Source organism: Cololabis saira, chromosome 5, assembly GCF_033807715.1.
Source record: "Cololabis saira isolate AMF1-May2022 chromosome 5, fColSai1.1, whole genome shotgun sequence".
NCBI classification, from domain to species: Eukaryota; Metazoa; Chordata; class Actinopteri; order Beloniformes; family Belonidae; genus Cololabis; species Cololabis saira.
In genome coordinates, this window is record NC_084591.1 from 38674751 (window position 1) to 38688314 (window position 13564).

General features: G+C 38.2%; 1 protein-coding gene across 1 annotated transcript in view; it reads left to right on the forward strand.

Annotated features, from left to right (window-relative positions):
- LOC133444303 (voltage-dependent calcium channel subunit alpha-2/delta-1) overlaps positions 1 to 13564 on the forward strand; it is an 88695-nt gene that overhangs the window by 5738 nt on the left and 69393 nt on the right. The window contains exons 2-3 of the mRNA XM_061721974.1: positions 5938 to 6019; positions 6242 to 6358. Of these exons, the coding sequence (XP_061577958.1) occupies positions 5938 to 6019; positions 6242 to 6358 (199 nt within the window). The remainder of the gene's footprint in view (positions 1 to 5937; positions 6020 to 6241; positions 6359 to 13564) is intronic.

Genomic DNA, 13564 nt, shown 5'->3' on the forward strand with positions numbered 1-13564 from the left:
TATTAAACTAGAATGGGACTTCAAGGGTTTCTCAAATCAGATATGATGATGTCATACATGCATGATTTATGTGCGAGGAATTGTAGTGCATAGATTCCCATGACTATGGATAACAAATGTAATAACATGTATTTTAAAAGGAACATATAATTGGAAAAATCACAAAAAGTCACTGAACTTGTACAGTATAGTCGCCTTTTCTGTACTTCACTGATTCTTTTCAAATATGCTCCACTTTGGAAGAAGAACAGTTTCCAGCGCCCTCGTAGATCACACAAAGATCAAGACTATTTCCTCTGTTCTATAATTAATTTGTTTTGTCATGAGGAAATATAAACTTTACTCAAACAGGCTGTTTTCCTAAAGAACAATCAAATAGAAACTGTGCAGTGCTACAAGAACAACATTAAGTGTCTGCCTCAAATGACGTAAAAGTAAATAAAAATATGCCAAGAAAATCATATTAGTGGAGTATTAAAGGGCTGCAGTGAGCTTATTTTACTCTACACTTCTTTTCCATACAGTAACAACACATACACGTGGAGTCTTAGATTGCATATTACCACATTCAAGACTATACTTCAGTGCAACAAAAGAGCACAGGTATTTGAGGTCTAATTACGATTGCCATCATCATTAGTCTTTGCAATGAGCCTATCTTCCACTGCACATCCGTAATTGCTATTTTCCTTTTATCGTCAATGTTCAGTTTCTATCTGTTGTTTGTTTTCAGAGGGGGGAAAGCAGAAAAGCCAATTCGACATGACAAGGAAGTGGCAAACACAATAGTCTCGGCCTCCTGTCCAATGAGTTTATGCCCCTCCTTCATCCGACTGTCTTGTTTTATCTCTGGATGTTCAGAACAACATACAGTATGCACATAGACTCCACCATAGCCTGGGTTGTCCATCCGTTTGTCAGCGCGTGAGAGCTGTGATGATTGAGATACAATAGTTGCAGGAGATTTGGCTCACTTTAACTCAGAGCTGATTGGTCAGAGCCTCAGGCTTACAGCATTTAGCGATCCAAGGGGCACACAGGCACTTGGAGTTAGTAGATTTAAGGACAAAGACAAAAAGGTCAGAGGACTGAATTAAGAATCAAGTGGAGAATTAAGAGAGGAAGACATGATAGAAAAAAACTAAGTCCAAACGAGGGCATAAGGGAGCAATGGAGCCATTATTTAGATTACTTAATTATCATAAAGAATGTAAATCTTAAAATCATGTTAAAAACTATTGGCTTTTTCTGTATGTTCACATTCATGAAATATAAAATCTCACCCTTTTCCAGACAAGGGAAAAACTGTAAAGTTCATGGTTTAAGAGGAAAGATCATTTATAAAAATAGTTCACATGGAGCTCTTCAGGGGTCTAAAATCTAACCCACACACATCTCAAGCTCATACATCCTGCCTCATCATGCTGAACATGATGCACAAATACTAATCGTCATCAAGGCTATTTTTTTTCTTCCAAAAAGAGATAAGTATTTTTGCAACTGAAATGGATCCAAGGAGGCCACTACCAAATATCAATTATTTCCACTTGTCGGTAATTTGCAGGTCCAATACCAGTAAACTACGGTAATTACTGTTTTGCTTTGCAGATTAACCCAGGTGGACATTTCCCATTATCAATGAGAATAATGTGGCTTCCAAACTCCAAACATCTTTTATATTTGAATGTGACAACCATGACAAACTTCTTGAATTCAAAACAGAAAGTTTTAATTACAATTAATCAGTGGGATGAAGCGCTTTACAATGCCTACTTTTCTCTTTATGCTTTATTGCCAATGTAATCTGAAAAACGGCAGAGGACAAATTAAACACTAAATTTAGTTTTTGATTTCTGTTCTCACAACCACATAATAGTCTTTCAGAGGAATGTTCCTCCCCAAATAATTGCAGAGCTCAAGAAACTCTTGTGGCGGATGTCAGTATTAAAAAAGGAAAAAAATCCAAAGATCCTGACTTTTACAAAGCACCTGCTAAACTTTTTCCACAGTGCATTACCCCCTCTAGTATTCCCGCTCTTGGAAACTGTTTCATCTTTCTCCCTAAATGTATTTGCTCTGAATATTCCACATCCCCTGTGTACTTTGTCTCTCTTTTGCATGTTTTCTTCTATTTTTCTCACTCTCAGATATTCTTCACTCTTCTCTTTTACCAACCCCCTGAACAGTGCTGAGTGTCACCATTGATGTCTAGCACTTTTTCGTTCGTGCATATATATATATATATATATATATATATGTATATATATATATATATATATATATATATATATATATATATATATATATATATAATATATATATATATATATATATGAATGAATATATACACACACACACACACACACACACACACACATATATATATATATATATATATATATATATATATATATATATATATATATATATATATATGTATATGTATATGTATATGTATTTTTGATGTGTGTGTGTATATTCATTCATATTCCTTCATTGGTGTATATTCATTCATCATTCATTCACACATTCATATATATGTTTTGTGATACATTGAGGGCTCATCTTCATTTTGTTAACGGGTTTATGGTTAATTAACTTTTCTTTGGAACCTTGTCAGTCCCATCATTCAGATGTATAATTGCTTCAACATGATATCAAGATCTCTAAATTGGTAATTCTGCTTAACAGTTGGTTTTGCTAAACTAAAATTTAAAATATTATATTTTTGTTTCTTCGTTTTTTCACATGCCACTGCTTTACAGTAAATCCATTTACACTGGATCATTTTGTTCTGTGTAGTAAAATTAAATCTAGATTGGTTTATCTGCTCGCTCACGTTGGCGAATACTGGAAAACCAACATCGCTGTTTCAGCTGTCGGCTGCAGGGACGTTCATGCCAAGGCTTTGTTGTTAGTCATGGTCACTTTTTTGCAGCCAGCTGAAGACCCTGTTCAGATCCTTTGACTTATTTCTAAATTTACCCTTAGGCTACCATTGTATCCCTGGGCCCAGTTGTTCAAAGGTAATCCGGTCGGATTTTGGAAAATTGATTGGATTAAATCTTGAAAATTGCGTTGTTCAAAAACAAAAATGGATTCTGAGATTTGGATTAGATCACCAACCCAATCTTGGTTTTGATCTGGATAAAACCCTCAGTTTGAGTTGTTCACAACTTTTTAGTTGGATCGGGATAACTTTGATCCAAAAAAACAGATCCCAGCAGTTGGGTGGATTCAGCGGGGATTCAGGAACAAAATGTGATGTTGATTAAATTCAAACTGATCAAATAAATAACATTAATGTGTAGTACATATACTAGAGGTTTCAAATTAACGTGGTAATTGCGATGAATTAATTACAGGCATATTTAGCGCGTTATGTTTTTTAATCGCTTCATCTATTTTTTAAATCTCTAATTTTCCTTTTTCTGTTTGCGAGTTGCCTATTTGTGCAGTGGCTTTATTGTGCTTGAGTTGTGGGTGGAAAACAATGGTAAGTCACACCTGAAGTGGACGCTGATTGGCTGTCACTGTGTGTGGGCGTGGTTAACTAGGCTGGTAGACTCTCATTGTAGCTGGACAGGCCTGGGAAGAACGGTGAGTAGCGGAGAAGAGAAGTGAAAATGGAGGAGCATGTGAAAGTTGTCGGTCCAGTGAATCGGGAATTTACTTACGTTACCAGCAAATATGTTAGCCATTTATCAAGCCACAGCCATGCTCTTCCCCAAATTAGAGGGGGAGCGGAGGAGGCCACGTCGCGCATGCGCACGTCTGCGACCGAGAGGCTGGCGACTGTTCTTGCCAAGTGGATGTAAATAGCTAGTGCTGCATCTGTTCAAGTCTGTTAAAAAATAAATAAATGACTTTATAAAGCCACTTTTTTGTTATATATCAATCTTTTGATTTCCCACAATAATGTAATGAATTTAAAGGAAATCACCTCAAGTTGAGGGCTTTTTTTTGGCATTTTTTAGGTAACATTAAAAAAAGAGATTCATTAGATTAATTAATTACAGATCTTGATTTATTAATCTCTAATTTTTTTAAATCGCTTCACAGCACTAAAATATACATTTGTGTAATTATATTTTTTAACTTCAAATTATATACTTGACATTTTATACTACACACACAGTAATGTTGAAATAAAATAATACACCCAATAGCTGTCGAAATCAAACAAAAGAGTATTCAATTCTTTTTGTTTCTTTAAATAAATACACTTTGAGTTACCGAATGCTGGCCTTTCTACTTGTTTGATTTTACGCACCCAGGCCTTCAGTGTGATATGCACTCTAATTTAGAGCAGTCATTTTATCCGGATTTGCTAATCTTGAAGATTTGGATCAGACTGATCCAATCCTACTTTGCTTTGAACAAATGGGATAAAACGAGACACATTACTTGATCCTGGATAACATAAAAGGGACTTCAAAATCCGGATAGTTTTTATCCAGATTACACCTTTTGAACAACTGGGCCCTGGTGTGGCTCAGTGCTACTCAAATAAACGTGACCCAAAAGTCAAGTTTGCAATGCTGCTAGCTGAGGCAGCAGCACTGTCAGGGATGGCACATTTTGTGAATAAGCCAGTTATTATTGTACATTTTTCACCCTTAACCACTAGAACTTCCTTTCTTTTGTTTTTTTCTGGCTTCTCTTTTTGCTTTATATGATTCATTGCCTTTAATCCTTTTTAGTCACAGCGCTGTGATTCTGTTGTTCATTTTCTCTCATTTAACCTTTTCTCTTTCCACATTCATGGAAGATGCTCCCATGATCCTTTAAATCCATTATATTGTCCAAAAGTGGGTTATAATTAGAACTTCTGGGCTAAGTGTAAATATTTTAAGCTGCAGCCATATATAAAATAGCTTACTGAATCAAAATATGTATGAACAATTTGAAGAACAAACAAAAACTTCCCAGTGCCTGTGTGGCCCTTAAAAAAGGTAGCCCATCTGGCATTTTACCAAATGCCAGATGGCCAGTCTGTCAGTGATGATGTCTCTCTTAAACGCTGTTAAAGAGCCCAGATGAGTCATGATGAGTACATAGTGATGAAAATATCTGTATTCTAAGCATATATGTTCTTGCAAGTGTGTGCATCAGACTCGCTGAGTACATACTGAGTAGCAGACAGGAAATGGTGAATTAATATCACAACATGAGAGCAACCACTCAGCTCTTTCAGCCAAATAATCTGAAGGATACTTCAAAATAAGTAATATAATAATGCATTTTTTAATATGTCCTCAGTGCCTCCTACATTACTTAGAAGGCACAGAGTGACGTATCCTGGCCATGTTAAAAGTTTGATGTGCTTTTAATGTTTTGATAACATGAGTAGAATCCAGAGTGTGACACAGCATGGACATGGCATCATTGAACCACGGGAAGAACCTTTTTTGGCTTCTGCATTAAATGAACGATTGGTGCCAACACTGAGTCTGTTATACTTCTAAATATATATACGGGCATCAGAGTGCTGATGACTGATGCTTAAGTCTTTGATATACTGAGGGACACGATGATCCTGGTTACCTCCCACCTGTCCACTGATGTCACCGCCACCAGACAGAGCTCTCCCGAGAGTTCACGTATTGGTTGACTTATATTTGATCTCTTAGAAAGCAATTATATAGCAATTGTATTGGTTGCCACTCTGTGACACGTTTTATTAAGTCGCTTTGTATTTGTTCCTGGTTGATCACGTTTCATTGGTCGATATTCTGCTTGACTGATATTGCAAGACTGATTGTCTTTGTTTTTTTTTTTGTTCTTAATGTGGTGTGACTGGAAGGCCATGCTAGACATTAGATGCAAGATAACTTGATTGACAGCTAAACTGAGTTGTGAAGTTCCTGTGATGTCCTTTCCAAACTGGTGACATCTTTGTTACAAGATTGGTTGTGTGTATTTTTTTCCCCTCAGGATTAAAGAATGGGTTGATCAAATGCAGAGAGAGCTCATCACATTGGCAGACACAGCCACAGCTGGACAGAGCCTCACTCAGGTATGGACACCCAAATCACAACTGCATCATGAGACACCAGTATCCACATTTGAGACTTGAATTATACTGTGTGCATACAGCTACTCATTATCAAACTGGCAATTCTCCCCATTAGAAATGTAATTAGACTAATTGCTTTTACAATTAAAAGCCATATAAGTAAGACATTTCTGAATATGCATGTGTAATTATTTGCTCTGTCTGTAATCTTTGTCTATCTAGATTTTTCTTAGAAACCAACATCTCTACACAGTGGAGCAAAATGATGCAGAGGAGCTGGTGGCCAGAGCGTCCACAAACATAGAACAGCTGCTGCGGAAAAGGTCTGCCGCCTTGGAGGTAAGTCGCACTCCACTCAGGGGAAAAAACTGTCAGCCTGCAAGTTTATGTAGCTCTTGATGTTATGCAGGACAAACTCTTGATTAACAAGGGTCATGATGGAGAGCAGTCTTCCATCTGTTCTTCTTGTCGACTTGAAGTTGTACAGTATAATACGTAATCAGAGCATGATGGTAAATAACGCTAAACATGTACTGTACAGTAATTACTGTAAGTAAACCAAGTGCTGGTGACAGGTGGACAGTGGGGACATCTAATTATTCCTCTCAATCTATGGGCATTTATTAAACCCCTAAAGAAAACTAACTTCTGTTTATCGGAACATTTATTCTTTTTGCTGATGTTGTTGCCATGACAGTCTAATTGCTTTATAGAACTTGGAAATCCATGAGATGTAACTGCACTTTTGCTAGCTCTTTTACAATTTTCCTCTCCAAATGTACAGAAACCTGAAAAAGGGAGACATAGTGATAATCCTCCTCAAATGTTTTTAACTTTCAAGTAGGACATAGAATATGTCTTTTTTCAGAAGCTGAGGAGAAAGAAGAGCTTTTCTATAGCAGTAGATCTGAAAAGAAGATTATTTCCACACTGCATGAGTGTCCGCCGTGCTCAACCTTGTCTAGTGTTTTGTTCCCTAAAAAGATGCAGACAGCAGCTCCAAATAACAATTTAGAGAAGGGTCTGAGTGCAGACATCAGATGTCTTCCCCTCCAGGCTCCACTGTCAGGTTGCCTCAACTTTGAGACCCGGAAACAAAGAAACAAAATAAAAACAAAATCATGTCAGACCCGAAAGTAACATGCAAAATACAAAATCAAACCATGTAGACATGCTCATGGGCACAACATTACAACTTAAAAACAATTACTTTTTTTGACACACGTTTGATTTTGATATGGTGTCACAGAGTCGAGTCAGAGTTAATTATAAAAAACTAAGTAAAATGTTGATAAAACCTCTTTTAATCACTAAAGCCATGGTTGTTTCAACTCTTTTATGCAGCATTATCAGGGCGGTAATAAACAACCATGACCACTTTGTCACTCATGATGCTGTCTGGTAAATATAAATCACATATAAACATGATGACATGAACTCCACTGGAGATATAAATAAAATACATAAATAACACAAAGTTTATAACTAATCAGGACACACATATGTGCAGGACTGAAAGCAACAATCTGTAATCCCAACTGCTTTTCTAAAATGTATCATTTTAGTGTATGTAGCTGTGAATGTTAAGCCACTTTCACACAGCAATCGTGATATAAAGATATAGTGGTGATATCCAATTTATTCCACTTCCCCTCTCCAGCTGTGCATTGAGTGAAGGCACAATATTCCCTCCCCAGTTTTGCTTTTCATCAGGCAGACCAAGAACCTATATTGATTTTATCCTCTGCAAGAGGATAATCCTTGCACTCCTGTTACATTTTTCTGCATTGCCAATTCACACACAACTGATGTTGCTCCCATTATGGTTCTGTCACTACTTCTCAAACCGGTACAGTCATGGAAGAAAATATGAATTTGAATGAGATGTGATGCCTTACTGCCTCTTCCCAAATATAGGCACTAAAAAGGTACAATAAACTAGCTGTTTGAATAGCGCTTTACTAGACAGTCTATTGGATTTTGTGTTGTGCCCTAATGTTGGCTGATATTCCAGCCATTGCTGTTGGACAAATAAACTAGGCTTTAGCATGAACAGAAAATTCATTGCTTACATGTTCCTTAGGAAAATATATATGAATGTGTCAATATCTAGGGCAGGGATCTCCAACCCTGGTGCTTGAGAGCTACTGTCCTGCATGTTTTAGATGTTTCCTTGCTTCCCTGCTCCCCACGTTGCTGTGTCACCAACAGAGTTGTTTAGACCAGGATCACATGCTGATGATGACCATTACTTAGAGGTGTATTGAAGCAGAGAAACATCTTCACTGACTTTCATGTTAAAATGTCCAACTTTGTCCAACGTTTTAAGCACTATAATTCATTTGTGCGTTTATATTGTTAATGTTTGTTGTGCCAAAAATTCAAATAAAAAAAAGATAAAAAAAAAAAAATGTCCAACTTTAGGCCAAAAATGTACATATTTACAGCCTGGTTCAAAATACAATTTTGGCCTTTTGATTTCACACTCATGTCAACTGAGGGGGATTTTTGTCTGTAAATTAGTAAAGCATTAAATTAATTCTAATAATAATTGACTGATTGGCAGTCGGCCCAGCCAATGGGTAGCCATTATCACTTTCTCATCCATAATCAGGGATGAATTCTGGGTAGTAAGTCATACTTCAATGTATTGGTAAATATGTTTTGACCCTGGGGTGCTTTAGTCAGAAAGAGGTTCATATTAAACATTAAACATTTACATGGTTCACTGCACTGCTTTGTGCTTAAAAAGCTTTACCATTGTTGTCTTATTAATAATGCAACATTAGTTTATGGATTTATGGATGTTCATAAAAACATCTGCCTGTCAGTCTTCTTTATATTAAGTAAAGACCACAGAGTTTTTAACCCTAGTGGTGCAGTGTGTTCCCTAAAGAGTGTAAGAAAATGTGGCTTTAATGAATGAAATAAGTGATACTTGAGAGTGATTTTATGTGTATGGGGTTTACAAGCATTTTTGGTGGGTGGAGCATCAGCTTGCTTGATACTGACAGTCTAACCCCACACATCGATCACATCACAGCGTTTATTGTGTCTTTGCCCGTCATTCTGTCTTACGAGTAACCTCAAGGCATACTGGTATTGAATTCTCTTTCTGGAGATCTGTAGATGTGGAGATAAATGGATGAATGAAAGCTGGGGAAGAAGGGTAAATGAGCATGAACATACTATAATGGATACATGGATTGATTGACAGAAAGACCAAGGGTGGAGGAAAATTGTTCCACAGGGTTGAACACGCAGAGAAAAAGGGTATACTCATATTGTTGAAGGTTTTGTATTTGAGCTTCGGCTTTCTAAGACTGCCCGGAAACCATAAAAACAGCTTACACAACTCTGATGATGATCTACCTGCTGTAAATTGTCTCTAGTGGTGTTTTTGTGCTTTGAGACAGCTGTTTGCACATCAACTTTTATTAAGGTGCTTTGGCTTCATCTAGAAATTAGAGAAAAATCATTGACATTGTATGTAGGACTTATTTTTATGTCCAGTGCTTTTGAAATAGGGTTGTGAAGAGCTGGCAATGTCAATATGATTTGGAGTTTGCCCCAAGCACTCATGCTCCCCACAAAGCTGTCAATACAGTATTTAAATTTTTATTCTCGCAAAGCTGCTCCCCTTTCTCTGATCTCCATTTCTACATGATAGATGAGATTCTACAAAACAAAGTATACCTTGCCACAATATATAAAAATATTATAAATAAGTGCATAGTAGACTTTGACATGAAATATTAGTAAGTAATTAGCTGCAAATTGTTGGGGTAGACTTCTTTATCAAAAGGTACTACAATGTACAGTGTGTTTTGACATACAGGGAATACTTACACACTCACAAACATTCAATAATTTTAGTACAAATTAAATTTATAATTATTTACTAAATGTTGCTTGTGGACAGCCAAGGTGAAACTTTCCCCCAAAGAAACAGTAATGACATTCTCACCTTTCCTAACTTTAACCATGAATTAAATATAAATGAGTATTAACATACATTTTAGCTTAAATGTTTAAGTTCATATATACCAGGGTGCCAGGGAGCCTTGCAGTGTAATGTGTTCATTGCTACGGTCACTGTAACATAAAGGTTATTTTCCTCTTGCATAAATTGAATGGCAAGATTACTACATCACACATACATGCAATAATGGAGGCATGTTTTCTTTTCTGAATAATGTGTGGAGTTGTCTAGGGGCCATTAAAGTTGGCCCTTCATTGTTCTTAGACAGAGACCAATGAAGCATTTGTCAAAAGTAGCTGGCCACTTCGTAAAAGTGTATGATGTGCTCAAGGCTAAATCCAATTACTTGAACACATCTCTACAACTCCTATCTCCAGCCTGTTCTCTTTCTTTCTTGCTGTTTGCTCATACTGTAATTAAAATCTTAATTATTGATGTTCATGAACTCTTAATGGAAAAAAGCTTAACCAATAAAACACCTAAGAACGACAATATGAGCCTCCACATCGTGCTGTTGGTACTTCATAGAGAGCCACTGTGTTTCACATCCCAATCATTCTGTTTGGAGAAGATTAATGGTAGGATAGTGGAAATAAAGATTTCGAAGACTACAACACAAATATCATTCATTTGAGAATAATCCTTCAGAATAAAGACTATCTCCATCCAGACACCTCTTATCACACTTTCAGAAGTTATCTCTGTTCATATTTATAAACCAGAGAAGGCGAGTTTATTATAAATCCTGTAGCATGCTGACTGCAAACCTGGGGCCTCATTTATAAAAGAGTGCGTAGGATTCATACTAAAAGTGTAGATGCGCTCAAAAGCCGAAAATGGCGTGGGCACAAAAAAATCCTGATTTATAAAACCGTGTGCACGCACACCTGCACGCAATGTTCTCTTTATAAATCACAGTCCACCTGGAAGGTTGCGCACGTGAATTCGCCTCTACATGCCCACTTTCTACCATGAATGGGCAATGCAAAGTACTTCATGATTTCACGGAGACCGAGATCGAGATGTTGTGGATGAGGTGGAGGCCAGGAAAACGACATTATTTGGTGGTCACAGTAGTGGCATCACTAAAATCGTCAACGTCGTTGCTGCGCTGTAAACGCCGTGAGTGCCACGGACAGATCTGTGGCAGAAATAAAAAAGAAGCGGTGTGATTTAAAGGTGGAGGCCAAGAGGAGAGTGGCCCGGCACTTATTTGTTATGTCCTCAGTCACTCTACAGTTGTCGCGGTGGGTGACGAGGAGGTTCCCGGCACGGCATGTCCTGCACCGCGGCTGCAGCAGCAGCAGCACCAGAGCGATCCAAGCGCATGGCGCACCTGGAAGTGGCCGTGTCCTGACTGACGCTGTGCTTCAAACGCTATTATATTATAACTCTGATATGTGATGACATTAAAAGTATGACATGAATCTGGCTTCATTTTACCACCTCCCATCTGCGTCGCCAGTTCCCCATACCTTCAAAATGTTTGTGCGCTAGGATCAAAGTTTGCGTAGAGATACGCACATTTTCCCGTTAAGTTTTTTTTTTTAAATCCCAACCTTTTTGTAGAAGGTGGCGTGCGCATCTTTCAAGCCCTGTTTTGTGCGCACGCACGCTTTATAAATGAGGCCCCTGAATTGCACAACAGGTACTAAGCTAGACAACAAAGTCAATACCTCTAATCGGGTATCCATGCTGAGTTAACAAATTGTAATGAGGGGTAAAGTTAATGTAATGGGAGAGACAATACCTCCATTCAATCAACTGTCACTGTAGCGCCTTAGTCCACCTCACTGTGTGAAACGCACATAGGCTGAACCATGTGACATTACATTTCATTGCGAGAAGGCTTTTGTGCTGGCTTTAGAGGTTGTAACAGTGACATAGCAGTGGCAAAACTAGAGATGTGTGAATAGGTGATCCTGGCTGGTGTAACAGAGCTGCCATCACAGAGATGTTGAGACCGAGCCTTTTGTTAAAACACCTCACAAAAGGTTTCAATAGCAATGTCATTGAAGCAAGAGCAAAAAGAAAAAGCCCAAGTGACAACCAGCTAATGTTGCAGGAAAACATACCACCACATAAACCAAAATGATCAGAGAAACATCGACTGGCAACAGACAGTCCATCCAGCCTGCTTTTCTCTAACGTCTAGCTACTCGGTGCAGCTTACTGCTTTGCTTAGCAACCTGAGGGAGTCACCATTTGAGCACTGCAATTGCCAAACAAAACGCTAAAACTGAGGCCAGCTCTGAGTTCTTTCCTACTCACATAACCAGGTGAAATGTGCAACCGTAGAGCAGAAATAAACATATCTACAATCTGGTTAAAAAAAAAAACCTTCTGGTCCCAACCATTTGATTTCACACCCATGACAACTCTTAGAGGGTGATTTCTTTTTTTTTTTTTTTGTACCTGCTAGGATATTCTATATAAACCAATACATTTATTTCTGATATGATTGACAGTGGGCAGCACAGTGGCTTGGTGGTTAGCACTGTTGCCTCACAGCAAGAAGGTTCCTAGTTCGACTCCCGGGCCCGGCGGTGGTCTTTCTGTGTGGAGTTTGCATGTGCTTGCGCCGGTTCTCTCTGGGTACTCCGGAGTAGGTTAATTACCCATAGGTGTGAGTTTGAGTGTGAATGTGTCTGGTTGTTTGTCTGTATACGTGGGCCTGCAATAGACTGCCGACCTGTCCAGGGTGTAACCCCTGCCTCTCTCCTGTAATGAGCTGGGATAGGCTCCAGCAGAACCTTGTGACCCTGCAAAGGATAAAACAGGTATAGAAAATGAATGGATGGATGGATGGATGGATGGATGATTGACTGTTGGCTCAGCCAATGGATAGCCATAGCCACTATCACTTCCTCATCCATACTCATCATGCTAACATGCTTATTCAATCTACCATATTTCGGCAGGGATTTGCTGAACAAACTGGTAGCCAAAGCTAACTTTAATTGACATTCAGTGGGCAGGTGAAGAAAAATGGGCTTTGAAACCAGTGGGTCACATTACCTAATCCTTCATCCATTGTTATTTATCATCTATGATCCAGATGGATGGTCCTTAGCAACAGGTTTCTTAGCAACACTCGGACATCAGTCTGGATTGTGCAATATTTCCACTGCAAATTGTGTTTCTAGTTCAGTAGAAGCAGCAATCAAACTGTTCTTTGTCTTTTAGCATCAGAGCTGTAGAAGTGTCTGTGAACTCATGCTTGGTAACCAGGTGTTGGATTAACTTTTGTTCAGTCGTCTTTGTTTTTAGGATGCCATTATGTAGTTTGTGCAGTGCTAGTGAGTGCTCTGACGGCAGCATGGACAGAGGACACATGCTTTCTGAACTTACAGCTTATAGCTCTCCTCACTGTTAACTACATTGTCACACTGAAAGCTGGGATTTCACCACCTGTTGCTGTTGTCTTTGGGTGGCAACTCAGAGTATATGTGCCTGATTAGTTAGGATGTTCATTTTTAATGTAGCTAAAATTCTGATTAGTGCACATGTAGCCCAAATGGCAGGAAGGCAGTTATATTAAAAATTGTTTACTGGAAAGTCTG